Source organism: Equus przewalskii, chromosome 9 (assembly GCF_037783145.1).
Source record: "Equus przewalskii isolate Varuska chromosome 9, EquPr2, whole genome shotgun sequence".
Taxonomy (NCBI): Eukaryota; Metazoa; Chordata; class Mammalia; order Perissodactyla; family Equidae; genus Equus; species Equus przewalskii.
The window spans coordinates 10,308,825-10,336,469 of record NC_091839.1 but is presented as its reverse complement, the minus strand read 5'-3'; the positions used below and the strand labels follow the sequence as shown (position 1 = coordinate 10,336,469).

The following is a 27,645-nucleotide window of genomic DNA, read 5'->3' as shown; positions in this document are numbered from 1 at the left end:
CTGGCACCCGCTTCTCGCCTGGGCTCCACATCCCCGTGCTGCTCGTAGGACGAAGGCGGCGGGCAAAAAGGGGGTGGGGGGCACCCTGGGGTCCGGCTCGGCTCTGGCCGCCATCCTGGAGGAGGGATTCCAGTTTCGATTCTGGAGTCGGGGTGCATTTCCCACCCCTGAGTCAGGCTGACCCCCTCCCCTCTCGCATCTGCTGAGTCATCGGCCGAGAGCTGGGACGCTAGGGATTGGGCGACACTCGGAGAGGCTGGAGGGGGCGCTCTGCGCCGGGCAGGGCCGACCACCCAGCGAAGCACGGACGGCTGGGACCCAGGAGCCCCGGCCTCCTGGCTCAGATCCGGGGGGCCGGGTCTCCAAGCCCCCTCCGCGCTCAGCCCCGGGCGTGCGGGCCGCAGCCCCTCCTCCCTCCGACCTCAGAGCCCGTCCCCCACCCTCCGCGCTCCAGGCCTCGGGCGGCGCAGCCCAGAAGGAAGTTCGGGCAGGACTCCTCCCCGTTCCCCACGTCGCCAGCGGGAAAATCCGTGGCCCCGGCGGCGGCCGGGAATCCCCTCTGGAATGACGGCGGGGAAGGGGATGGCCGGGGTCCCCCGCGGGGCGCAGGGGGGCCGGGCCTGGGCGGGCAGAGCGCGGGGGAAAGGGGCGGAAACCAGAGAGGCTAAAAATACGGCGAGCACTTCCGGCCGAGGGGGAGGGGAACGGAGAGCAGAGTTTCCAGAAAAACAAGCGGGGACGGGAAACGCGGGGGTGTGAGAGCCGGGCGAGCGCGCGGCGGCCGTGTACGCGGCACGTGTGCCCGGGCCGTGTGCGCGCCTGGCGTGATTGACGGCGCGGGCGCGCGCGGCCCGGGCGGGCTGGCTGAGGATGCCACTGCGTGGGGCGCCCAGCGTGTGTACACGCGGGAATCGTGCGTGTCCTGCGTGTGCGAGGGCGTGTGCCCTGGCAGGACCGGGCGGGTGAGGGCTGGCGTGCCTGGGTGTGCAGTTGGGGACATAGGTGTGAGCGCTGTGTACTTACAGTCCCACAGGACATGGCCGGGTGAACAAATGTGTGAAACCGCCTGGGCCTGTGTGATTGCCTGGATTGCTTGCTTGAACCATCTCTGGGCGTGGGAGTGTGCGCGCCACTGTGACTGTCTTTGAGGTGGCTTTCACGAGAACGTGTGACCTACATCCCTGCCCGCACAGCTCTGTGTGGCCCCGAACCACTGCGGGGTCTGAAGTGACTGGGTGCGACTCCTTGAGGTTGCCCTCTGCTGCGAGGAGGATCTGGGCACACGCTACTTGGAAGCCGAGTGTGCGTGCCAGCACGTGTGTGACTGTAGGCAGCTGTGGCTGTGTGCGAGGCCCCTGGAGGTCGGGGTACGTAGTGAACAGTGTTCCCACGCGGCTGTGTCCTCATTCGGGGTGTCGCTGAGAACGTGGGAGGCCGCCGTCTGGATGCGGTTCCCCTGTGGCGCAGTCACAAGGCAGTGAAACTGGTGAACTTTGGTTCCTGACGTCTACAGCGCGCATGATGAGGGTGGCTGTTGCGCTCCCTGGTCCCTGTCGCTGTCACCATTCGTGGTGGCCTCCGCGGGCAGGGCGGGGCGGAGGCACACACACTCACACCTGAGAAGCCTTATCGTGGCCCAGCCAAGGCCGCTGTAGATAAGGTGAAGCTAGAGGGAGGGCTGAGTCAGCCAGTGATGGGCAAAGTCTGCCTGCCGTGGGGCGAGATGGGGTGAGAGATAGCGGGTGAGGCGGTGGTTAGAGGCTTGCTTGTTATTGGCACGGTGAATTGTTCCTTTAAGAGTGTGTCTGTGGGGCAGTCACTGGGAGAGAGACCCTGGGGACCCCAGGACTGTGGAGTGGTGGGCTATGCTATTCTCCACTGGGGCTGAGGGCTGTCACGTGTGCCTGTGTCCCCACGGTCTGTTGCCGTGTGGCTGTGCAGCTCACACCCTTCCTTGCAGTGTGTGCTTGCGCGCCAGCCTGCACCATCTCCGCCTGGATCTAACAATCTAGTGAAAATCTTCACCAAGAATGTTCTAGAATGTTCTTGCCTTGAATGTCCACAACATCCTCCCTCTCCTTCAAGTCTCCTCCAATACCACCTTCTCAGTGAGGTCTTCAGGACCTCAGCCAAGGATTAAAAAATTTTTTTCAAATAATTTTGTCATCTATTTAACAAATAAATACATTGTAACATCTATTTACAGACCATAATAATGAATACCCACGAACCACTACCCAACCCAAGCTCTCAAACTTTATTTCATGCTTTTCAGTGAAGTAACACAGTCCTCCATATGCAAATCTTGCCTTTGTGTAGATTTATCCCCAAGTGCCATTCTTTTTTTGCTGTTATAAATCTCTCTCCACTTCTGGTCTCTCCCGCTTCTCTGCTTTCTGTCTCTTCTGGGAACTTCTAGCTGAGACTGTCTTACTTGATCCCACTTAACTCTCTCACTGGAATCCCAGCTCCAGGAAGGCAGAGATCTTTCAGGCACAACGTGCAGGGCTTGGCCCACACTACATGCTCAATAAATGTTTCTTAAGTGAACTCAGCTTCCTGGTGCGCAGCTGCCAGCCCGGACGTGGCTGGTGAACTGTGCATCCATCACCCGGCTGCCCACTGGTGTCCCGGCTGTCTCCCTGGGCGTGGCTGTAGGCACTGCTGGGCCCTGGGTCATGGTGCCGGGAGGTCATGCCCCCACCTGTGTGTGCCGCTGCTGACTCCGCCTCACGGGGCCAGCTGCACCTGTCTTGTGAGTGTGCCCCGGGGACTGTCACATCTCCACCAGTACGTGGTGTGTGTCCCCAGGCTGGAGGGCGGTGGGCTCTTCTGGGGAACAAGTGCATTTTTGGTTGTACATAGGTAACTGCACCATGTTAGCTGGAAATAAGATTTGTTCTTATTCTTTGCTGTACCTGGAGATTAAGTACAGTTCAGGAGACAGGTATGGGTGACAAGGAACAGATTATGATGGTCAGTTTTATGTGCCAACTTGGCTCGGCTATAGTCCCCAGGGAGTCGATCAAACATGAATCTGGACGTCGCTGGGAAAGTATTTTGTAGACGGGAGTCAGGTCCACCAGCAGTGGCCTCTAAGTGAAGGAGAGCATCCTGGACGATCTGGGGAGGGAGCTGGGGGCCTGATTCGGCAAATGGGGAGAGCTGTGGCTTCCCTAAGTCCCCCCCAGTGCCCGAGAGGGCTGCTGCCCCTCCCGAGGCCTGCCCTGTGTGCCTGGCACGTCAAGGACACGGAGGCGGCGGGGAAACTTCCTGGGATGGGCCACACACACACACATGCTCGCCGTTCCCGGGACTCCAGCGGGGGGACCTGGGCTCTGGGTGAATCACAGGTTTCCAGGTCCCGGGTTTCCTTGCAGATGTGGGGTCCAGGACAGAAGGTCCCTGGGTGGAGACATGGGAACCACGGCACAGAAGGTGCTGGGTGGGGCGGCCCCACAACCAGGCTGAGTCACTTGAGCCTTTCACACCCCACCAGCTGGGCCTGGGCTGGGAGCTCCGCCCTGCACTTGCCCAGACCTGACGGCCATGGCTGAGCTCCCCAAAGCCTGCTCTGAGGGAAGTGGGGAGCCTGGTGGGGCACCCCCTCCCTGAAGCCCCCTCCCCAAGGCCTGCTTCCCGGAGCTGCAGCCCAGGCGCCTGGGTTCTTCCCCAGGACTGATGATTCACCCCTACTGGGGCCTTTTCACTTCTGCTTTGGGGCTAAAAATACAGGGACCCAGGCATCCAGCTGGGCCAGGCCTCACCACGGATTGCACAACGCCCCTAGTTTGAGTGCTGCTGACGCAGGCCCTGGGTACGGGTGGGGGCCCGAGTTGCTCCCTGACCAGGCGTGCTGAGGTCAGGGCCTAGACCCTCGCAACTTCCCCTTTCCTGAGCTAAGGACCCTGGCGACTGGACTGACATGGGAGATGCTGGGGATCCCTGGGGTTGGCTGCGACCCTTCCCCCACCCCAGGCAACCCAAAGGTTCTGGCTCCCAGAATCTGGCCCGCTTCATAGAACAGAGTCCCAGTTAGGAGATGGAGGCAGAAGACAGCAAAGGGGACTGGAAGAGAGAGATGGTGAGAGACAGCGAGGCACAAGACCACAGAGACAGAGAGAGCGCCTCGAAAAAGAGATGGAGCGAGAGACAACAGCCACATGCAGTAGAGACACACAGAGGACAGCTAGAAAAAGGAGCAGACACAGAGACCACCCCAAAATGGGGCAGAATCAAGGAAGGATGAGGGCGAGGGGCCCACACAGGGCTCCACACCCAGGCCAGGTCGGCGGAGAACCCATGAAAGAGGTCACCACCAGGTACAGTCCAAAGTCCACGCGCGCCAGCCGGCAGCCAGGAGCCCAGGCCCCGCCCTGTGTGCAGCCTGCTGGCTGCGCCCGCCCCCTGCTGGCTCGAGCCGTGCTGTGCAGGGGGAAAAAAGACACAAGGCTGATTTGAGGCCACTCTTCATTCCCTCCCTGTCCCCCGCCCCCCTCCTGCCCCCTCCCAGCCGCGCCGGCTCACAGGGTGCCCCCGGGGCCCGTGGGTGGTGCCGGCGTCTTGCCCGTGACCTTGTTGGCGCAGTCCAGCAGAGCCGTGTGAATGTCCTTGGCACAGGCAATCTGGGCTTTGATGACCGCCAGGTACTGCGGGTAGGGCAGGCTGTCAGGTTGCACAGCGTCCGGCTTGGTGGCTGTGGGCACCAGCGTGGGAGAGTGCTTGGCACTGTCGCAACTCTGTGACAGGCACTCGTGTGCCAGGCGCTGTGGACAGGCAGGCGAGGTGCCGGTCAGCCTCCCTCTGGGGACTCCCAAGTCCACCCCGAGGGCTGGCGGGGGTAGCCTGCTTTGCCTCTGCACTCCCAGGGTCGCCGGGTCCGAGCTGCCCTGCCAGCCACCTGCTAGGTGACCTCAGCATGCGGCTGTCCCTCTTGAGCTGGTTTCCTCCTTTGGAAAATGGGTTTCATCACTACCTTTGCTACGCCATAAGAGGAGAACAGCATGTGAGACATACACACGGCTCCTGGCACAGCACTTAAGTGCTAACTAATGAACGTCAGGTACCCTTGCTGTGACCGTCCTGGTCCTGACCACAAGCTGGGAGCCGGCAGTGGACTCTGATGGCACCTGCTCCTGAGTTTCCTCCTACTTCTCTGGCTGCTCCTTCTAGGGACTTCTACTCCAGCCAAGCCTTCAACGTGGCAGTTCCCAGGTCCCGTCTCCTCCTCTCGGTCTCATGCCCTCTCCGGGCTGTCTCGCCCACACATGCCACTCAGTTTCCACCTCTGAGCTGATGACACCACATCTGTGTCCCCAGCCTCTCCTGAAATTCCACAGCTCTCATACTCCGCCCCCAAACCACTCCTCCTCCTGGGTCCCTGTCCCGGGATGGCCCTACCATTCCAGCTAGAGCCCTGGGCCTCAGATGGTGCACAGCCTGGCAGAGCCATGGCCTGTCCACAATGCCTTCTGAGCCTCCCTCCCATCTGCCCTCCCCCACCTCCTCAGGGCCCCGCCCTGGTGGGACCCAGCCCACTGGAATCCTCCCATGGCTGCCTCCCTGGGCTCCCAGCCTCCACTCTCGGCCCCTCTAACCCATCTCTCATTTGAAAGCCAGAGACACATTCCTTAAAAAAGCAAATGGATCCATGTTCTTCCTTGACTGAAATCCTTCATGGCTCCCCACTGCCCTCAGAGCTATTTTCAAAATGCAACAAGCCCCACTTAGACCTGAGCCAAACTGAATTTTACCACGTTCCTAAAAGGAACTTAAAGCAGAAGCTGTTCCTTTCTGGTTGGAAAACCTTTCTTCTACTACCAGACTTCTCAAACTCTGACTTTTCCTTCAAAATAAAGACCATGATGCCACATGAAACATCTGCCAGGTGCCCGGTATCACGGGAAGTACTTTGCACGCAGGATCTTGCTGAGACTTTCTGAAAATCCATTTTCCACAGGAGGAACTCAAGGCTCAGGGAGAGCCTGGTGGCCCATCTGATTCCAGAGGCTGTGCTCTTAGGAATGTGCCCTCCTCGCAAGTCCTGCCCCGCTTCCATTTTTGTTTCAGCCTCCGCTCAGAGGTGCTCTCCACCAGTGGCCTTCCCTGAGCCACTCTCTCCCTAGGCAGGGCCAGGGGCCTTCTCTGGGCTGCCACAGCCCCCTGAGCTTTCCTCATTGTAGTCCAGACCCCTCTGCCTATACTTCCCCCATCATAGTCCTGGGCTTCTCCCATTATAGCCCTGACCACTCTGAATTGTCGCTGTTCGGGGATGTACGTCACCCCACTGAAGTGGAAACTCTCTGACGGCAACCATCAGGGCAACATTGTGCCCCTAGCATTAGGTGAAGCACAGGGCCAGCCCGCAGGAAATGCGCAGTGAGTCTGTGCTGACTGACTGAACGAGGGTTCCTGAGGACCCCGGGGACTGAGGCAGAGTGGTGGCCACTCAGTGTCTGGGAGGCCCCTTACCAGGCAGAGCTCCAGCTGGTCACAGAGGGCGTAGAACTCCTCCAGACACTTGTCAAAGCGCTGCATGGGTCCGTCGCTGCTCTTTCTATAGCCCAGGAGAAGAAGCTGACTGGGGTAGGGATTGCCAATCTCTGGGACATCAGTGTCTACCCAACCAAGTATCATCAGGAAAGCAGGTATAGGCTCAGGAGCCCCAAGGCAGGGCCTAGGGGACCGTTAGTGGCAGAAGCAGCAAAAAGAACAAGGCCGGGCGCTAGGGAGCTGGGCTTGAAAACAGAAGGAAAGGTGGGGGTTGGGGAAGGTTGGCTGGGCTCAGGGAATGAGTTTCTAAGACTGGGGTGGAGATAGGAGGACATCCTGGGGAAAGGGGACTACACTCACTGTCCGTTGTCAATGTTAGTGTTCTGAGTCAAGTTCTGGGCTGCAACCTTCATCAAGGTCTAGTTAAAAAAAAAAAAAGATGCGGGAGATGGAGACACAGAAGGGGACGCCTTTGGTATATCTACACTCTTTCTTAAGATCCATCCAATCTCCGGCCTCCTCTTCACTTGGCACCTCTCCTCCTGTCACTCCAGAGTGGCCCCCGCTTCCGTTCCTCTATAGCAATAACCACCGTATTTTCCCAGAGGCCGCTCTCAGCTGGGGCTCTCGCCAACAGCCTCCTCCCACACCCACCAATCACGGGCAGAATCTCTGCACAGACCAGGCCTTTCCTCTGGCGTTAACCACCAGAGCCCGGTTTCTCCTTTAAACTCCCTCCCACTCGAGTCCCGGCCATTCCCAGGCTCAACATCCGCGCTGACCCCGCCTCAGACTGTCAGTCCGCAGAGCTTCGCCTGGGCCTCATCAGGAGCACGCCGTCTCACTCCTGCTCCCTGCCTAACGCTCCTTGCGCTCTCTTCCTGACTAAACGACTCTCCACCCGCCCCCCTGGAGTCCGAGAGCCAAGCCCCGTTAGCTTCTCGCAGCTCCCGGCCAAGCACCTGTAGACTCTCCTTCAGCTGCGGGATGAGCATCTTATAGCGCTGCACGGGATCGAAGTCCTGTTGCTGTTGCTGCAAAAGCCCGCTCTGGGCAGGCCCCACCAGCTGTGCCGGTGGTTGCGGCTGCTGCTGGGGACCTGAGCCACCCGCCGAACCAGGACCCGACACACCAGCAGCAGAGGAAGCCGCGGAAGCCTGCTGCTGGGACGCAGCCATCTTCCTCGCTTAGCGCCTCGGAAGTGCGTCACAAGTGCGTCTCTCCCGGCTTCTTTTTAGTGTCTGGTCTCTAGGCCCTGTTTGCTAGTTAGCCCCGCCTCCCAGGAAACTCAGCCAATGGGAGGAAAGAAGGCGCCCTACCTTCTAACACTGGAAATCCAGACTGAGATACCAATTCACCAATCACAAGAGGCTCTTCCTCCCTCGCTCCGCCCTTCCTCCTGCCGCTCGCCAATCCGGGTGCGGGTCCGAGCCGGACTCTATTTCCCAGAAGGCCTCGCGGCCTGAGGCGCCCTGTGGGGTCCTCAGCGTCTTGGCGGCAGTTGGTGGAGCCGGAGCTGCGAGGCTGTCCTCGGCGCTGCCTGTGCGTTTACCTGAGTCTCCACTGGAACTCTTCTTAGCAGCTCACCTCGTCCTGACCCAGCCCCCGCGGAGAGCGGCGCCAGCCCGAGCGCTGCCTCGTACTCGGCGTCCGCCGAAGTCGGAACGCCTTTCAGCGTCTCCCCGCGACTCGGCAAGGATCGCGTCCGGGCTGCCGTCGCCTCGTCGCCATGGCGCCCACCATCCAGACCCAGGCCCAGCGGGAGGATGGCCACAGGTAGACGCCGCGCCGCCGGCTGCAGGGCTTTCCTCTAGATCTCTCCAGGTTTCGGCGAGGCGGGGGGTCGAGTGCGGGTGTCTGCCTACAAAGTCACCGGCCCCCCAGGTTTGCCTGTGACGTCAAACCTTCGTTGCAAACGCCGTGACGTCACGGAGGGCTCACCTTTGACGGAGAGGGGCGGGTTCCTCCAAGGACGCGGTGTTGCCCCCTCCTCCCCTGCCGTGGGGTTCAGGGATTAAGCTCTTGGAGACTTTATGCAGAAGGGATTGAGTCAAGCGTTTGGAGACCCTTTTCCCTAAAAACAGTGGAGTATGTGGTTCTTTTTATTAAAGCACTTGGAAGACACCTCCTTCAAAAGAGGTTGGTCGCTTGGCTCCACTCGCTAAAGCATTTAGGGACACTTTATCTAAAAGGAACTGAATATTTGGCTCCCTCCATTAAAGCGCTTGGAGCGCCCCCACCAAAAGGAGTGAGCTTTTGTCACCCCCTCCCTCTCTCAGAAGCTTGGAGAAGCCCCCTTCACTCTCCTGTCGGTCCCGTCCTTCCATCTTTCTCTCTCTTGCCCACCAGGCCCAATTCCCACCGGACTCTGCCTGAGAGGTGAGCCCCATTGTGCTTTCCCAGGAACGGGGGGCCAGCGGGGGCTGGGAGCAGAGGTGGGGCGGCGGGGGCCAGGTCTTGAGCCGCTGTGTTCCCAGGTCTGGAGTGGTCTGCCGAGTCAAGTACTGCAATAGCCTCCCTGACATCCCCTTCGACCCCAAGTTCATCACCTACCCCTTCGACCAGAACAGGTGAGAAGGATGGGGATGATGGGGTGGGGAGACAGCTCATCTAGAACATGAGGTCCTTGAGGGCAAGGACCGCTGTTCTTGGTGACTGCTCCCTCGGGGCCTGGAGTCGTCCCTAGCACATGGTAGTAGGCGCGCCAAGAGTATCTGTTGATGAATGAAGCAAGCAGTGTCCAAGTCTCTTTCCACTGGAGAGCCAGCCTTCTGGCTCCAGCATGGAGGAACTCCCTTCTGAGTTCCTCCATGGAGAAGCTGAGCCTCTGGGAAGCAGGGATGTGAGGGAGAAGGCTGGAATCAGGAAACCATAATGGGCATGTTTCCCCACCAGGTTCGTCCAGTACAAGGCGACCTCCTTGGAGAAACAGCACAAACATGACCTCCTGACTGAGCCAGACCTGGGGGTCACCATCGACCTCATCAACCCTGATACCTACCGCATTGACCCCAACGGTGTGTGGGGAGGCGGGGAGGGCGTGCTCTAGGGCAGCAGAGGCCGGGCCTGGGCCTCCCTCATGGGCTCCTGCTCCCTTGCTCCCCTCTAGTACTCCTAGATCCGGCTGATGAGAAGCTTTTGGAAGAGGAGATTCAGGCCCCCACCAGCTCTAAGAGGTGAGGGGGTGCTGAGTGGGGACTGGCTCCGATGGGAGGAGGGTGATGGAGTCTTGAGGCACCTGATCCCCCACCCCAGATCCCAGCAGCACGCAAAGGTGGTGCCATGGATGCGGAAGACAGAGTACATCTCAACCGAGTTCAACCGTTACGGCATCTCCAATGAGAAGCCTGAGGTCAAGTAAGTTGTGGGAAGAGGGGGAACGTGGACACTTCAGCTGTGTCCAATGGCCCCTAAAGGCCTGTCTCTTGACCCCTAGGATTGGAGTTTCTGTGAAGCAGCAGTTCACTGAGGAAGAAATCTACAAAGACAGGGACAGCCAGATCACAGCCATTGAGAAGACTTTTGAGGATGCCCAGAAATCGGTAATTGAGGGACTGGGATGGGGGAGGCAGAGGTGTGGCTCTGGAGCTCTGCGTCCTCCTCACCGTTTTCGCCTCCACCAGATCTCCCAGCATTACAGCAAGCCCCGGGTGACGCCAGTGGAGGTCATGCCTGTCTTCCCAGATTTTAAGGTCAGACCCAGGGCAGGAGGCAGAGAGGGTTAGCTTGCCATCTCTGCCTGTCCCAGTCTAACCCCAGTGCTGTCCACCCCCCAGATGTGGATCAACCCATGTGCTCAGGTAATCTTTGACTCAGACCCAGCCCCCAAGGACACAAGTGGTGCAGCTGCGTTGGAGATGATGTCTCAGGCCATGATCAGGTAAGTGGCCCTGGCACCCACCTTGGCCTGCTCCTTACTGCCCCTTTGTCACTCTTCACTGCTCCTCCCCTTCCCCCAACCAGAGGCATGATGGATGAGGAAGGGAACCAGTTTGTGGCCTACTTCCTGCCTGTGGAAGAGACGCTGAAGAAGCGAAAGCGGGACCAGGAAGAGGAGATGGACTATGCACCGGATGATGTGTGCGTGGGTTGGGGGGAGGTTTTGGGGACTGAGAAGTATCTCCTTTTCTGATAGGGAGGAAATGGGGCTGACCCTGGTCCCCTCATCCTCAGGTATGACTACAAGATTGCTCGCGAGTACAACTGGAACGTGAAGAACAAGGCTAGCAAGGGCTACGAGGAAAACTACTTTTTCATCTTCCGAGAGGGCGATGGCGTCTACTACAATGAACTGGAGACTAGGTACTCAGCACACTCCTATCTCAGATTAGCCCGGCCCTATGTTACAGAATTAAGACCATGGGGTGTGCAAGGGCCACCCTGGAGGTCATCTGTACCTAAGGAGTTGTCATGTGCGTTAGTAAGCAAGAGCAGCAGAAGCTGGCTCATGCAAGTGGCCTGGACCTGGTGTTAATGTGACACCCCAGAGAAAATCTTTACCTAACAATGGAGACATCAGAGCTTTTGTATGGGGTAGACAGCCAAGTTTCCCGACATTAAGAGACTTCACCTGAAAGTAACATAGCCGAAGAATGGAGCAATACATAGTTAGCATCAATGTTTTAAATGAGATGCTGGATACCCAAATTCAAAAATCTGACACCCCCTCCCCCAACTTTTCCCTGATGGCTAAAAGTTGACTGCTGTGCTGGGGCCCTTGGGGTAAGGGTTGGGAAAGAAAGTGTGACCTTGAGTTTCTACTTAAAGCTGAGATCACAAATTCTGATCCCGTAAGCCAGGCAGGGAATGTAAAAGGCACCGTGGTCTGCTGGGGTGTGTGTGAGCTGGAGCTCTTGGCAACCAAGGGACACCACGACACGGCCCAGCAAAGGGCTCCAACCCTTTGTTGCTATGTTTTCGGGGGCGCAACAGCCTAGTGAGGCCATAGCTTCCTATTTTCTACAAACTAGAAATCCAGAAGCTTAGATTTTGCTTTTTAAGTGGTAACTAATTCACATGAAAATCTCTGTCTGTGCAATATGTGTATATATACTTTATAAATTTAGTGCAGGGCAACCGAACTGGGCTCTTGAAACTATCGTCCTGTCCCACCTCCTGAGTTTCGTCTCCCTTATTCAGTCTGCACTTATCCTGGTCTGTTGTGGGCTAAGCTTTGGTGAAGTAGTAAGAACGAAGTCAGACCAGATCCCCCATTGGGGGTCCTTAACCACATCTTCCACATTGCCCCCCCGCCTCGCCCACTGCAGGGTCCGCCTGAGTAAGCGCCGGGCCAAAGCTGGGGTCCAGTCAGGTACCAATGCCCTGCTTGTGGTCAAACATCGGGACATGAACGAGAAGGAACTGGAAGCCCAGGTAACAGGCGACCCTGGCCCAGGGCACCTGTGGGGAGGGTGGTGGGTGAGGAGAGGGACAAAAGCCCCATAGAACACCCTCCTTCCCCTCAACCCTGCTGCTTCCAGGAGGCACGGAAGGCCCAGCTGGAGAACCACGAACCCGAGGAGGAAGAGGAAGAGGAAATGGAAACAGAAGAGAAAGAAGCTGGGGGCTCAGGTAAGGCTGGACAGGCCAACCCCTGGGAGCCCTGGGAAGCTGGAAAGCTGGGCCTCACTTCTCGCTGCTCCCTTACAGATGAGGAGCGAGAGAAGGACAGCAGCAGCGAGAAGGAAGGCAGTGAGGACGAGCGCTCAGGCAGTGAGAGTGAACGGGAGGAAGGTGACAGGGACGAGGCGAGTGACAAGAGTGGGAGCGGTGAGGATGAGAGCAGTGAGGATGAGGCCCGGGCTGCCCGGGACAAAGAGGAGATCTTCGGCAGTGACGCGGATTCGGAGGACGACGCTGACTCTGATGAGGAGGACAGAGGCCGGGCCCATGGCAGTGACGATTCAGACAGCGGCAGTGATGGCGGTGGCCAGCGCAGCCGCAGCGCCAGTCCCTTCCCCAGTGGCAGTGAGCACTCAGCCCAGGATGGCAGTGAAGCTGCAGCTTCTGATTCCAGTGAAGCCGACAGTGACAGTGACTGAGTCCCAGGGCCTTCAGGACTGGCACAGACACGATGATGACGTGCAGGAAGGCGCTTTTCCAGTGTTCTATTTGCAGGCCCCTCGCTTTGTCTGTTCCCTTCCCCTCCTCCAAACCTTCGCTGTTAATAAAGCCGACTTCTCTCTACTTCGGTCCCAGGCCCTGGGGTCTCGTTCCGCCTACCCCTCCTCCCCCTCCCCACACCTACCCTGTGTGCTCCATGGCCTCAGCTTAAGGGATAGAAGCAAAGGCCACAGAGACAGGACCACTAGATTTTCCATGAAATGTAGCATAACAAAGGTCAGAATCCTTTTTTGTTTTTTGTTTTTTTTTTTTTCCAAAATAAGCCCAGACCATTAAACAAGTGAAACTCCAACAAATAAGTCTTCTCCAACAGCGAGAAACACTGTACAGTTACTCAAAGCTGATTCTGCCAGTGGGGCTGGAGACAGAAGGGAGGGTGAAACCATGGTGGAGGGGCCCGGGGGGGGGGCGGGGCAGGAGAGGATCAGGGTCCTGCCCATCAGAGTGGGGCCGCCTGCGTCCTGCACACTCTGCTGTCAGGTCGGGGGGGTGGGCAGCTCTTGCCTCCCGTTGTGTGTGGGGAGGTGTCCCTCGCCCCCTCCCAGGGCCAGGCAGAGCCAGCTCACCCTGAACAAGTGAACAAGACAGGACTGGCTGGGAGGAGGTGAGGGTCCTATAAGAGGAACACCCTGCTGTTTCCAAATGAGGTGGCCCCTGTCCATCCCATGTCCTGGGGCTGGTGGGAGGGGATCAGAGAAGCCCTGGGAGGTTGAGGGGAGCGAGCAAAGGCACAGAAACATGGAGGGGCCGGGGCGGGGGACTTGCATAGGTTGATGAGTGTGCAAGAGGTACATAAATAAACCTGACGCCCCACCCAGCCCGGCACTGGGAGAGGAGGTGGGGACCTGTAGCAGGTCCCCAGGGCCACCCCAGCCCCTGGCTTTCTCCCCCTGCCTGGGCTGAGAGCTGAGGGAGGTCCAGACCAGGTGGGCAGGGGCAAGAAGGTGGGGAATGGGGGGAGAGTGCAGGAAGGGCGGTGGTTTTAAAATTTTTTTTTTTGGTTTTTTGTTTTTTCCCAACATTTTGTATCTTTAATAACATACACAATGGTTACCAGCCATATTCATAACAAAAGTTATTCATAAAATGTATCTAAAAATAACATTTTTTTTTTTCCTTTTCGGTGTGAAAAGCTTGAGAATGTCCCAGTGAGGGGGGTGGGTTGAGGGGGACGAGGGGGTTGGAATAGGGGACCCTGGCTTCCCCACAGGCTGAACCCCCAAATCCCCTCTCTCCACCTGGGCCCCAGCACAACCCCTCAGTAGGAACAGGGACCAGAGGATCTGTGTGACTGCGGGGCCGGGACGACTCTGGGTTATGATATAGTGTTCCACTTAAGTGAGGTCATGACAGCATGGGGGGTGGGGGAAGGTCAAAAGAAAAGGGGCGATGGGGAAAGAAACCAAAAACCAAACAATCCCCTTTCCCTATTCCTTACCCCCAAGTCTTTGAGCACCCAGACCTGGGAGTGGAGAAGGGTGTGTGTTGGTGGGGGAAGGGGACGTTAAGGCAACAGACTTCCTGACCTCACTGGTGCCCCGGCTCCCCGCCTTCGACCTCTGCATCAGGGCAGCCAGGGCTGGGGGCATGGGGAAGGGCTAGGGGGTCTGGAGGAGGGGGCTCTGCCCTCTCTCCTCGTAAAATTCAGGCTCCCCCTGCCACTTTCTTGGCTCAGAGAGAGGCCTGGGGATTCTAAAAATGAGAGGGAATGATCAGAGAGAAAAACCGTTAAGAACTATATAAATATGTATCTTAAATAGGCCTAAGAAATTAATTGTAGAGAACCTCTGATAAACAGGGCAAAAGGAGGTGAGTGAGAGGAGGGTGGCTCCTGTCCTCGGGGCATGACGGGAATGGGAAGGAGGAGGTCGGAGGAGAGGCTCCTCTCCTCCTCTCAAATGACATTCAGGAGAGCAGGTTATCTACCTCGCTGTCCCTCCCCAGATGTCAGATGGTGCTGAGCAGGCCCCAGAAGACGGGGAGGCTGCTCCCCCAGGAGGGGCAGGCGGCCGGCGGTCTCGAGGAGGCAGGGTGGGACAGGGCCAGGTAGAGGATGAGGGAAGGAGGGGCCAGGCAGGCTGGCCAGTCCCTGCCCCCTTCATCCTGGCTGCCCCCTACCTCCCTGGGCCTCAGCAGAGATCCCTCGACGGGCCTGGGAGTGAGCAAGGCGTGTGCCAATGTTAAACAAAAGTTAAAAGGGTGAGAGAGTAGAAAAATATTAGAATGTATAGCTGAGCCAGCCCACCCGCTCGCTGTTGCCGAGAAGCCCGTTGGGGGTTGGTCCCCGCCCGCCGCCCAGGGAGCCTATAGGTGCGCTGGGCTGTGGGTCCTGTCAGATGGTGGAGGTTTTGTCTGTCCCATCTGCGGTAAGAAAGGGAGGAAGGGAGGAAGATCAGGAGCCGGCGGGAGGCCTGAGGAAAGGCGCTCAGGTAGCCTGTCATCCCAGTCAGGCCCTCCCTGGAGTCTGGCCTCCCCTCGGGACCCCTCAGGATGACTCTGAGTGGCTCAGTTCAGAGGTGGAGACGCTGCTGGGTAGGTGGGAGCTGGGTCAGGGAAAGAGGAAATGCTCACCACCCAAGGCGTGTTCTGTCATGCTCAGACACAGAGACTCCAGAGTGGGATTGATCTCCAGGTCAGGCCCAGGGACCGGGCAGTCTGGGAGGGAGAGAACCGGGGGCAGTGAAGACTGGCCTGGGGAGGAGCGGAGAGCTGGGGAGACAAAGGACTGGAGGGCTGGCATGGGGGAGAGGAAGGGAGGGGCAGGGAGAGGGAAGAGACAGAGACAGAGCACACAAGGACACACACGCACTCAGACGGAAGGTGTGACGGGGCAGAGATGAAGGACAGAGACAGGCCTGGGTGTGTCACAAAGCAGGAGAGGTGACAACAGCAAGGGCAGAGGCTGGACAACACAGAGAAAGCCTGGCTTGCAGACAGAGGGAGTGATGTGAAGCCGAGGGAGCTTCCTGGAGGCCACACACAGGCAGTGACTATTCCGGGGACACAGCGCACGCTGCCTTAGCCACAGTCTGGGCATCCGCGCTGGGCACTGGGCAGCCCTGTGCTGTCCGACTGACGACCTGCTCTGTACTTGGTGCAGAAGCTTAACGAGAACCCTTCTCAACCCACAAGGACTTGTTCTTCTGGACAGGATGTGATCTGGGCAGGCCCGGCAGGCGGGGCGAATCAGGACGGCAGCCATGGGGCTCGTCCTCAAAGCGCCTCTCAAAAGGCCCTGCTGTTCCGGCGTCTGCGACACAGCCCACCTCCTCGGGCAGCCCTGACCTGACTCCGTCCCGCACTGCTTCAAACCACTCCTCGGCTCCTCACTGCCGCCAGGAGGCAGTTGCCCGGGTTAGGGAGACCCTGCCCCCACCTCTAATCTGACTTCTCATCACGTCCCCCCTGAATCCTGAGCTCAGGCCAGGTCAGACCACTACCTGTCTCTCCCTAACAAAAAGCTTTTTGACCATGAGCAGGTCACCTGTGCAAGTGTGAGTCGCGTGTGCAGCTGGGGCGGGCGCGCGGCACGGAGGCGCAAGGGGACTGTTACTTGTGCTCGGGCAGTTCATCCATCCAGTCGTCTAACATCGCGTACAAATGCCTCCCGTGCATAGCAAGCCCTGCGCTAGGATGAGCACAACGGACAAGGTCCCCTTCGACAGAAGGCAGCCCACATAGTCTCATAATTAAGGCTCCCTACTGATTTGGCAGTTTATGACATGAAGAGTTCAGGGTCTCTCGCAAAACTAAGATCTCTGCAGAGGCAGCTCTTTCCAGATCAGCCTTGTCGGCCTCTGGGCCTCAGCGGCCTGCAGAGGGCCCCGCTCGGGGTGGAGGAATCAAGCCCCACTCACCAAGAAGGCAGGGCGCTCAGCTCCCTCCTGCCCCTTCGCCCTCGTTCTGAGCTCCCATCTCCAGGCTGTCTGTGAAGAGAGGCAGAACGGCCCTCTCCCCTGCCAGCACCCTTAGGAGTAGAACCTGCTCTAAGAGCTGAAGTCTACTGGGTCCTGTCTGCTCACCTGGCTTCTGACAGAATGCCAGTGAACTGATGCGCAGGACTCCCCTCCACAGAAACCTCAACACTCTCTCCCACCCCCTCCAGCCCTTCCAAATGGAGTCTTTAATGATCCTCCAAAGACAGGATGGCCGAGAGCAACACAGACACTAAGACTATGACACAGGAGGGAGATATGGAGATGCAGGGGTGGGAGTAAGGGGAGAGAACACTGAGAGAGAGAGAGAGAGAGAGAGCAGGATGTAAAATATAAAACTGAAACAGGGGCAGCAGGGGGCAAGTAGAAGAAAACCCACGATGCGGGGAGATGGGTACAGAGGGGTGGGAGGTACGGGGAGAGGCACTCTGGCAGCTGAGAAGGGACAGTGGGTACGAGACCCAGAAAAGAAGAGAAAGGCCAGCTAAGGGTGTTGTCGGGGCAGAGTCTCAAGGCTGGGGGCACCTTACCTGGAGGGAACATGAGAATGGCCTGGGGCGACGAGTGGACTGGGAGCGAGTGGGTGCGCTGCACAGAGCTGCGGCTCTGGCTGGGCATGCTGTTGCTGCCTCCGGGGTTGGCAAACCACAGGTTCTGCACAGGGCACGGGGAGCGAGAAAGCAGTGAATGAGTGGAGAAGAGGCCCAGGCCCAGGAGTGGTGGAGCTGGCAGGGGAACCCCTCCCCTTTAAGCCGGGCCCAGACGCAAAGGTATGGGCACGCACGTCCCAGGCACTACCACCCCAACCCCAGAAGCGCCAGGTCCTCTGCTTCTAGCCGGCTCACCTGTCGGCCCTGGCCCCCAAGGCTGGGGCTGGTGAGGGCATGGCGGGGGGAGATGCCCCCAATGCCCGAGGGGCTCAGAAGGCCCATCCTTCCAGGCGGGAGGGCCCGGGGAGGCATTGGGAACTGCCGCTGGGTCCGCCGGGCCACCCCCATCCCCACAGAACCAGCTATGGGGAGTGAGTTGGAGCCAAACGCCCAGCTGTGAGAGAGCAGAAGGCAGGGTGTCAGTTTAGGCAGATGGGCCCACCTGTCCACCCTCCTCACCGCATCCACAGTCCCCGTGGGTAGGACAGAACACAGCCCTCTTCCGAGACAGGACTCCCTGTCCGAGTCCCTGCGCACAAAGCCTGTCTCCTCCTGCCCCAAGGCTGACCCAGGACGGAGACGGGGCGTATGCGAAGGTTCCCCCGTGTCCACTCAAGCAGTTAGTCTAACTTCAACTACGTCTTGAGTCTAACACTCTGGTTTTTGTTTGGGGTGAGAAGGGACTTCAGAGCCCTCTGCACACAGGTGAGAACAAGGGACAGGCCAAGGACCTGCTACTGGGACATGCGATGGTTTTGCCACCCCAGCACCCTATTCTAGTGGTAAGGACATCGTGAGTTTCTTCTGGGAAAGTCTCCACGGGGTGACTTGTCACCCAGAGACTGCAGGGGTACAGTCGGATTCCCAGCCCAGAGTGTGAGCTCCCCTCTAAGCACTGTCTGTCCAGCAGCAAGGGCCCGGGGCTGGAAGGCGCCTGTGCCCAGGCCGCCCGCCTACCCTTTCTGCTGCCGGTAGCTCTGCATCTCCAGCGCGGCTTTGCGAGGGAAGGTCCGGAGCAGCTTCAGCACTTGCTGTTTCCAGGACAGCAGCCGTTTCTTCTGCGTCTCCGTGAAAGCCTAGAGAGAGTCAGGAGGGTGAAGCAGGGGGCCATGCTTCTCCAGATCCGCCTTCCATTCGTTTGCTAAAACGTCTACCAACTGCCCGCTCTGTGCCAGGCAACACTGGGACGCGGAGGGGCCCTGTGCGCACAGAGCTGAGAGTTGAGCAGGGGGAAGACACACGTGCGATCACAACTGTGCAGAACGCCATGAGGGAGCAGCAGAGGAGGCCCGAGAACCTGCTCTGTCAGGAGGGGCAGGTGAAGGCATCCAGTGACCCCGGCACTGGTGACATGAGGGCTGGATGGGGGTGGCTGCCAGGCGGCAGGGCCTGTTGGTCCTGAGAGTGCGGGAGGCCTGAGAGGGAGGGGGCAGCGCCCTGCTTCTCGGGAGCCGTGGAGAGGGCCTCACCTCATGAGTCAGGCACTTTTCGATGAGCTGGAGGTAACTGGTGATATTCTCCTCATCTGGTCGGGACACCAGCAGTTGGGTGCACACTGGGGGACACAGGAAAGGGCGGGACGTTAGCTCCCAGCATGCCCTCTGTCATGCTCCAGCTTCCCTGGTCCCAGCTGGCTGGCACAGAAGGACAGAAGGAGTGACAGGAAACTCAGGCTGGATGAGTATCAGCTATGTGCCAAGGTTACCAAGAGGATATAGAAAGTGTCCACCATATTGCTTGGCATAAGGCAGAGATGAAGTCAATGATACCTCTTCTCCTTTAACTCCTGTAACAATCTCATCAGGGTGGGCCTTTCTAGGCTGAGGAAGCTGAGGCTCAGAAAGGTTGAGTCACTTGCTCCAGGTCACACAGCTAAAAGGATCCAGACCCAAGTGTAAAGTCTGCTACGCCATGCTGCCTTAAGAAAGGCTGAGCCCATCATGAGCTTCACCACATCCATCCTTGGACTTCCGTCCCCTCTGAGAGAACCAACAGATTTGCCTTAGCTGCTCACCCTTTACTGCAGGCAGTTTCCACTGACCCACTGCCTGTCCTCCGCTCGGGCTGGAGACGCTCTGAGGGTAAGGGTTGTTTCCTACCATCAGCCTGGACACAGCTGAGGGCAGAGGCCTTGCCACCCTCTGTCTCAGCCACTCTCTGCAGTGCTCTAGTTTCCAGGGCGCTTTAAAAAGCTCTGCTCCTACCATTTAACTTGGATTCGATCCCTGCTGCCTGGGGTCGCTTGGCCCTCTGCCCCAGAACTTCCTACTGGGCCCTGGGCGGTCTCACCTTTGCCCATCACCCGTGTAAACTGGCTGGGGATGTCTCCGTCAGCAACGGGAGCCGGGGCTGGCTCGCTGCCATCAGTGGGAGCTGGAGCTGGTGGAGGAGGGTAGCTCTCTGCAGCTGGAGGGTCCTTGGCCTCAGTGCCCTTGTCCGTGCCGGGGTGAGCCAGGGGAGGCTCAGCACCTGGCGGCGGCAGCTCCCCCCGGCCCCCATCCTTGGCAGGAGGGGTGGCGGCAGCGGCGGCGGCCACCGTGGCCTGCAGGACACTGTAGGCCTTGATAGGGGTGATGATGATCTGCTGCAGCTCCTGCAGGGCGTTGCGCAGATTCCCGCCTTCGAGCACATCCTGGGGACGAGGACACAGCCAGAGTCACGGGCTCATCCCCTGAGCAATGCAGAATGACTACACAAGTGGGGTCATACGGGGCTTGGAGAGGGCTGGAGGACCCCGGTTCCAGCACACAGACAAGGCAGGTAAGGGCACCACAAGCCCATGTACACGGACACATTGTACACATACACTCCCTCTTCTCCCCTTCAGCGTGGAGTCCCACTGAGCTCAGGAGAAGGTGCTTTAATGCTGGGACCTCAGGCTCCCACAAGGATGGGACCAAACTCAGACCAAGCCACTGAAGGGGGGGACCAGAAGACAAGCGGCAGAGAAAGGGAAAAGGAGTGCCCATCGAGGCAGATAGGAAGGAGAGTGAGTGGATGAGAAACAACCAAATGGACAGAGAGATCATGCACACAGGGAGACACTCGGCTCTACCAGAGAGACCAGTCAGAAATGGAAAAGCGAAAGGAGAGAGAAGGGACGGAGTCAACAGGCAGAGTCTGGAGGTACAGCCCAGGACAGACGAGGAAGGAGCCTCTTAGTCACAGGCACGTGAGGCCTAGGAGCTGACTTGCACTTGGTCCCCGGAGCCTGGCTCCTTAGGGCTGGGGCCACTGGAGGTCAGACATGAGGGCTGGGGACCCCAAGGGGAGGCCACTCAGGCAGCAAGGCCGACACAGAGCCCTGAGTCTACTGTGCCACTGGGCAGCCAGCTGGCCTTGGAGATGGGGATAATGGGTCCTTACCTTCTCCAGGGACTTGAGGACGCTCTGCCTCTCACGCAGCTTCTGGATGCTCAGGGCTATCTTGTGGCGGGCACCTTTGGTGACATTCTGTGGTAGGGGCAGAAGGGGAAAGGAAGCTGGAAATGGGAGGGTGAGGTATTTGGGGTGCTCCAACAAGGCCCAGAGAGATGGAGGGGGCTCGGGCTGCAAGGGTAATGTCAACATGGTGCTGTCCCCAGCACCTCGCTGACGGTCCCTGTGGCTTCACCTGAGACTCCAGGTGCTGCTCAGTCAGCGTCATCATCTCCTCGTAGCTCATCTGGGAGAAGAGGGCCGCGTACTTGTGCAGGCGGAGGCTCTTGAGCCACGAGGGCACATCTGTGGAAAAGGAAGGAGCAGCGGTCAGGAGCCTGGCCCTTGTGATCAGCGCAGAGGGAGGGCTGTGTGGAGGGCCCAGGCATAAACCACAGGCAGCCTAAAAAGCTGCAGAAAATCGGGAGGGGTAGGGGGAAGCCAGGGGTCCAGAGCTATTTCTTCTTCTGCCCAGCCAGACCCTTCTAGGTGGCTCTCCCTGATCAGGATGGCTGACCCTTCTGCGCTGCTTGACTGGATGTGTACTAGGATGACCTCACTGATGTCTCTCCAAGTCCTCCTGGAGCCTCTGTCCATCAGTGACCACTGTGTCCTGGCCTCCTGGTCAGACTGGGGAGTCTGAGGGCAGGGGCTTCTTCCCTATCAGACCAGGGCCCGCAGGGGGCTCTCTGCTCTCTGTCTCCCTAAGGGCAGGGACTGTCTCCTCCCCTCAGACTCGTCCCTACTTGGGGGAAGGTGGGGGTGGACAAGCAGAGGGGAAGCTATCAGCTTCCTTCTGTCCTCTAAGCTCTGCAGAAACCTCTCTCCAGAGGGTTCTAGTGCCGCCGCCCACCCCCGCCCCACACTGTACCTTTCATGCCACTGCCGTCCTCCTGGAAAGTGTTCCGGCTGGAGCCCTGCTCCTCCGTTTGCTCACTGCCAGAGGAGGCCACGCTGCTCTGGGGTGAGAGGGGTGCGTGGTCGGGCGTGGTGAAAGCAGCCCGGGCCCCTAGCTCCTCTGGACTCGGCCACTCACCAGGGGCCTGGGGGCTCGTGGGGATGAGCGACATGGAACGCTTCAGCGGGCTGGGGTGTATTTGGCAGGGGAGACCTGGCCAGAGAGGGAGAGAGGCAAGAAGACATCAGACTTGAAGATGTGACCACAGGAGACATGCCCCCTGGTCAGTGCCATGGATGGTGGCTCGGCACCAGAATCCAACAAGGGGAAGGGACCCTTGGGCCTGAGGGGAACGGCCTAACAGATACTGCTTGTTCCCTCATCCCCCTCATCCAACTCATGGGCAAGCTGTCAGCCACTTCTCTGAACCTCTCCACTTCCTCTGCTGGCACCCTGGTCCGAGTCACTGGTGTCCCTTGCTGGTATCTTGTCTTCATTCTTCCTTCCTACAGCCCATTCGCCTCACAGAAGCCATACTGATCCTTCTAAAAATAAAAATCTGACCAAGTCAGTCCCTGCTTAAGTCCCACCTTCACACTGAGAATCAAATTCAAACCCTTCCACACACCTACAAGGCCTTGCAGGACCTGGGCCCTGCTCACCTCTGACCTCTCATGTCCCACCACTCACCCTTCGGCTCACGTCTTTCTAGCCTTGCCCTGACCTGCACGTTTGTTCGGGAACACCCAAGCTTGTTCTGGCCTCAGGACTTCCGCCCTCGCTCTTTCTTTCCATCCTCCTGACCTCAGCAGTTGGTGAGGTCTTCTCTCTTCTGAGGCCGTCCCTGAGTAGCCGCCCCCAACAATCCTGCTTACTCTACCACATTCACTGTCTCATTTTCTTACAGCACCTATCACAACTTGAAATAACCGTATCTCCTTATTTTGGTTACTTGCGTACTAACATACAACAGAAGATCTGTGACAGCAAGGACCTGTCCTGCCTTCAACACCACTGTCTCCTCAGTAATTACAGTGGGGCCTGGCCCAGAGGAGCTGCTTCACTGTACTTGTAAAGCAAATGAATGAAGTACATAAACTGCTTCCTCAACATCCTGGTCACTGGTCCTCACCACCTCCCAAAGATTTTCCCTGTACTGAGCCCAAACCAACCACCCATGAGACCCAGGGGCTCTGGGTAAGCCCAGGCCCTCTTCCACGAGGTGTTTCACAGCCTCCATCCATCTCATACCTGAGGTGGGAAGAGGGATCCAGCTTGATTTTTAACCATTGTCAGGACAGGGAAGGTGGTTCCAGACCACAAGCTTCCAGACCTTTCCATGTGCTATTCCTCCTGCTGAGCTCACCGCTCTTCCACTTCTATCTGCCAGCCACTTCAGCCTTCAGCCCTCTGCTCAAGTGCTCCCTCTTCTGTGACTCCAGCCTGTGCTCCCGGGCCCCTGCGCTGCTACCTCGAGCCGAGCACTCACTGCTCCTCCGCTAGCCTGCCGCTCCACTGAACTCTGGGCTCGTGAGGACTCCAGGCCTCTGTCAGATGGCAACCCCGCCCAATCACGTCTGCATTCCCAGGATCAGGTGCAGGGCATGACACACAGGGACCCTCAAAGTTTCATAAAAGCCAAAAGGAGGGCACCTGCGGTCCTAAACGTGCTAAGGGGGCCTCTGAGCTTGACAGAAGGAATCCAGAAGTACCTCAAGTGAAGAAAAGGAAACAAAGTCAAAAAGCCTCACTCTGGGTAGGTGAGAACATCAAGGCCCAGGGAGCAGAAGCCCTTTGCCCCAGTTCCCACAAGGAATTGGGAGGCAGAGACAAAAGAACCCCAATCTTGTTTCTGATGCAAAGGCTTGGATTCCTGCCAGTGCTCCACTGCCACTCAGACCAGGAACGACAACCAGCCTGGTACAGGTCCCAGAGCACCTTCCCTAATCTGCGACATCATCTATACTCCTAGCCAGGAAGTCAGCTGAGGGAGAGGGCAGTGCACTGGCCTAAGGCCAGGCTCCACCCCTGCCCATGACCTCGGGGGTCCTCTACTCAAGCTTCCAGGCCTCTGGACTCCCATGAGATGGCACGCTCTGGAGGGCTGGGGAACCCTCAATACAGGCTTGTTTGCCTGTCTTGGTGCCTCAGCCAAGAAGGGAGCAGCAAGGCTGAGACGGCAGGAAATTATCCTGATTGGAATGCTTGTGCAGTTCCTGAGGAGCCCTGCACTGGGGTGGAGGCTGGCCTCAGAATGGGAGTTATAAAAACAGGAATGCCGGTCGGAGATTCAGGGCCTCACACTCTCCAAGAAACCCTGGTCTGTCCTTGGCAGCACCCCAAACCCACCCTGCCTGCCCTTACAGGCCAATCCTTGCTCCTTACTCAAAAATATTTTAATGGTTTCCTGTTTCCTGCAACTGCTTGAAATTGAAAAGCTTCACCCTATCCTTCAAGGGCCCCCGGAATGTGGCCCTAACATACTGAGATCTGGGAGTCAAGACAGACCTGAGTTCAAATCCTGGCTCTGCCACCAATTATACTGTATGATCCTGGGCAAGTCACTTCATTTGCTTCCTCTGCCTCCATTTCCACGTGAAATCCGTGGCACGGAGGCAAGCACACGGTCAACAAGAATATCTGCTACTGCTACTACTCATTTAAATCCTCGCATCTCTCCATTCCAGTCGGACCATAGTCCAGTTTGCCACCCCTGCACCTTTATGCTGTGCCCTTTACCTGGAACATCCAATTCCTTTCTCTCTCCTGGTTCAAACCCCCTGTCCAACATTGTTCCAGCTTGGTCCTTTAATAGCTGCTGTCCCCATCATGGGGAGGAAACAATGTATGGGCAGCCTGCATGGGTGACCCCTCTCTTTGATGAGGTCTGAGCATCTTTGGGAGGGTCATTTTCAGGAGGAGGCAATGTAGCATAGCAGTTAAGATACGAGCTGTGGAGCCAGATGGCCTGGATTTAAATTCTGGCTATGCCACCTTGGGCAAGTGACTTTTCCGTGACTCAGCCAAGGAATTTATATGTATAAATAAAGTTCTCAGAACAGTTCTTGGCAAAGACTAAACACCCAATATATTTTAGCTAGAATTATCATTATTAATATATCCTCCCAATCTGGACCCAGAGACTGTAATGCTTTGAGACTATAAAACAAGGTTCGAGACACCTTGGGTTGCTAGAATCCCCGGAAATGCCATCCTATCCCTCTATATTCCCTGATTCTTGCCAGCACGTGGGAGGGAGGCAGGTGAGCAGGACATTCATATTTAACTGGGCAAGAAAGAGGCTCAGGGGGCAACTGATGTGTAATAGGTGCCACAGAGCTGGGCGCAAGACCTGTTGGCACAAATGATATGTCACTGGCACGCTCTCCTGGCCTGCTTTAAGCAACGCCAGCCAAAGGGAATCGGCCAACCTGAGGTTAAACCTTGGAGACCTCTTGCCTTGAATCAGGCCATGTCACCTCACCAAGCCTTGGAAACGTCACTCTCCCTTATCCTGTTCATTTCAACTAACATTTCAAAAACTCACTGGAATACCAGCTCCTCCGGCTCACCCGTGCCTCTGGGCGCATACTAAGAGACCCCTTTCAAGACCACTTCGTTGGAGGACGACACAAGAGGTCAGAAGCAGGCTCTGGCATCAGACTGCCTCCCTCCGAACCTCGGCCCGTTCCACCACTTATCCTATGTGTGACCTGGAATACATGACTTCACCTCTTTGAGCCTCGGTGTCCTCATCTATAGAATGGGGCTAATGATACAGCTGTGATGAGGATTAAATGAGATTATGTCTGAAAAGTGCTTATAAAAGAGCACCGAGCATGCTGAACGCTCAACAATGTTACCTACTATTACTAACGCCTCGTTGCGTGACTTACATCTTACACAAACAGGCTTAGGAACACAGATTTCTCAGAAACAACGCTGTAAGCTGAGGCCAGATCCAAAAACCCAGAATGTCTGAGCTGGAAGGGATCTCAGATTATCGTCATTATTAACTTAATGCCTTCAGAGGCCAGGACGGTATCAGACATGCCCAAAGAGGGGGGTGGGGACAGAGGCCCATTGGGGCACATGTGCAACGTCTTAAGGGGGTTGGACGATATTCAATTCCATCTTGTTACTGCTACCAGGAATTCAGGCCTTTAAGTGCCAGATCTTTTGACTTTTGAAGAGAAGCTGAAATCTGGATTTTTAGGGGAAAAGCCCTGATTCTTTATATCACCAAATTTATTTTAAAACACAACAAAATAAAATCAAAGTTTTGTCAAGTCTGGGCTCAACAGAATGCGTCTGTAGGTCAGATACGGCTCTGGGAACGCCAGTTCACAACCTCTGCACTGCCTCAGAAAGCTGAGGCCCAGAGAGGCTGTGTGACTTGCTTGGGGCCATAGACTGAGTGGAAAGCCCAGTCTGACCCTTTTCAAGTAGGCATGGCCTCCTGGGACCCCCACGCCCTCACCTGCATTTGCGTTGCTCCCAATACTGTTGATGGCCGGCGGCACAGAGCTGGGTGGGTGGAAGGGCACGTGTCCATTTTCCCGGGGTGGCTTGTCCTGCCAGCCTGGCCCTGCCTCCCCGGGGCCCAGCTCTGCGGGCCCCCCCCACTCATCTGAGCCCTGGCGCGAGTGGTAGGTGGGCTCGGGCCGGCTGCGGAAGCTGCTAGCCAACCGCTCTTCCAGGTGGCTCAGCCAGAGGGCCAGCGCGTTGCGGTCTTCCAGGGTGGTGGCCGGGTGGATGAGGGCGTAGGAAAGCAGCTGGCGGCTCTCCTCGATGAAGGCATTGCTCTCGATTGAGTAGGCCAGCACCTTCTGCAGCAGCCTCATGTACTCCGACTTGGCCTCCGTGTTGCCTGGCTGAAGCAGGGGCAGGTGGGACAGCAGGAGGGACACCACCTTCTCTTTGGACTCCTGCTGCCACTGGCTGACGATGGCTGCAGAGGGGACAAGAGGGAATGTCAGCGGAGCGGGGTGGGGGACTCCTACAAACCCAGGAGAGCTGTGTACAGCCTGCTCCCTCTGCTCCAATTTCCTCTCCTTTCTCCTTCCACGACCCCCAACCTTGTCCCGCATACAGGTGAGATCAAACACACTCATTCTGCTTCCAGAGTAACTTTTCCTGGTTCCCTCACTCCTACTCTCAAACACCTGCTGTGCTCCCAATCGACCAAACTTGCTCCTCTGGAATCTGAGCTCCTCCTACTGCCCCAGGCCCGCTCTTCTTGCTGTATGCCTGCTCTTTGTCTTTATGGCCTCTACCTGCTCTCCCCTATCCAAACAGCCTCCTTTCTGACTGGGGAGGACAGGGGTATATAGTGGTTAAAACCTGGACTCTGCAATCAGATGGTCTGGACTCCCCAACTTTCTAGCTGGACCTTGGGCAAGTCACCTGGAACCACACCAAGCACTGATTTCCTCACTGAAAAAGTCTGAAGGTAATCACAGTGCCCAGTTCACAGTGTGGCTCTGAGATTCGGTGAGCTCAGAAAGAACGGAAAGTGGCCTGGCATACAGAACATATTTAGGGGCCAGCCCGGTGGTGCAGCGGTTAAGTGCGCGTGTTCCACTTCAGCGGCCTGGGGTGCGCCGGTTCGGATCCCGGGTGCGGACATGGCACCACTTGGCACACCATGCTGTGGTAGGCATCTCACATATAGAGGAAGATGGGCACGGACGTTAGCTCAGGGCCAGTGCTCCTCCGCAAAAAGAGGGGGATTGGCAGTAGTTAGCTCAGGGCTAATCTTCCTCAAAAAAAAAAAAAGAACATATTTAATACACGCTCGCTGTTGTTTTTAACTGGGCTCTCTGCCTCTATATTCTCCCCCTCTCACCTGTCCCACACACCCAGACGGATTTATCTTCCTAAAGCACATCAAGATGTCACCTTCCTGACCAGGAGCCTACAATGGCCATCAGCACCAGCAGACTCAAGTTCAAGAACTCCTACCCCAGTCACCACCTTCATCTCCAGGGCACTCCCTACCTCCTATTCCTCCAGAGGAAGACTCCGCTCAGGACAGCCCCACCTTCCCTGGGGCTCTCCCCATGCCGCATGCATCCAAACTTCCACACTTGGCTAAGATTCAAGGCTTTAGCCTGCAATAGCCTCCTTC

General features: G+C 57.5%; 3 protein-coding genes across 8 annotated transcripts in view; 1 reads left to right on the top strand and 2 right to left on the bottom strand.

The window, feature by feature from the left end:
• Positions 1-2,234: 2,234 nt before the first annotated feature.
• MED29 (mediator complex subunit 29) lies at positions 2,235-7,670 on the bottom strand. Its single transcript, XM_008506856.2, has 4 exons — positions 7,455-7,670; positions 6,853-6,911; positions 6,472-6,556; positions 2,235-4,766 (listed from the first exon to the last, which is right to left on the bottom strand). Exons 1-4 carry the CDS (start codon positions 7,668-7,670, stop codon positions 4,524-4,526), a joined length of 603 nt encoding a protein of 200 aa, XP_008505078.1. The 3' UTR covers positions 2,235-4,523.
• Positions 7,671-7,961: 291 nt separating this feature from the next.
• PAF1 (PAF1 homolog, Paf1/RNA polymerase II complex component) lies at positions 7,962-12,678 on the top strand. The gene is made up of 14 exons (XM_008506857.2): positions 7,962-8,268; positions 8,842-8,871; positions 8,970-9,062; positions 9,388-9,509; positions 9,602-9,668; positions 9,748-9,849; positions 9,929-10,034; positions 10,116-10,184; positions 10,269-10,372; positions 10,456-10,572; positions 10,666-10,794; positions 11,760-11,865; positions 11,973-12,063; positions 12,142-12,678. Exons 1-14 carry the CDS (start codon positions 8,222-8,224, stop codon positions 12,531-12,533), a joined length of 1,575 nt encoding a protein of 524 aa, XP_008505079.1. The 5' UTR covers positions 7,962-8,221; the 3' UTR covers positions 12,534-12,678.
• A 999-nt stretch (positions 12,679-13,677) lies between these two features.
• SAMD4B (sterile alpha motif domain containing 4B) overlaps positions 13,678-27,645 on the bottom strand; it is a 34,818-nt gene continuing 20,850 nt past the window's right edge. For 4 of the 6 annotated variants that reach the window (XM_070557718.1, XM_070557720.1, XM_070557719.1 and 1 more), the window contains 11 exons: positions 25,996-26,466; positions 21,489-21,728; positions 20,814-20,923; positions 20,567-20,653; positions 19,490-19,832; positions 18,670-18,755; positions 18,158-18,276; positions 17,396-17,594; positions 17,081-17,204; positions 15,187-15,270; positions 14,816-14,976 (listed from right to left, as the gene is read on the bottom strand). In XM_070557718.1, coding sequence (XP_070413819.1) covers positions 14,948-14,976; positions 15,187-15,270; positions 17,081-17,204; positions 17,396-17,594; positions 18,158-18,276; positions 18,670-18,755; positions 19,490-19,832; positions 20,567-20,653; positions 20,814-20,923; positions 21,489-21,728; positions 25,996-26,466 — 1,892 coding nt within the window. In that variant the 3' untranslated portion in view covers positions 14,816-14,947. Of the gene's footprint in view, positions 14,768-14,815; positions 14,977-15,186; positions 15,271-17,080; positions 17,205-17,395; positions 17,595-18,157; positions 18,277-18,669; positions 18,756-19,489; positions 19,833-20,566; positions 20,654-20,813; positions 20,924-21,488; positions 21,729-25,995; positions 26,467-27,645 lie in introns of those variants that run through there. The other 2 variants (XM_070557722.1, XM_070557723.1) reach the window with 1 other exon arrangement.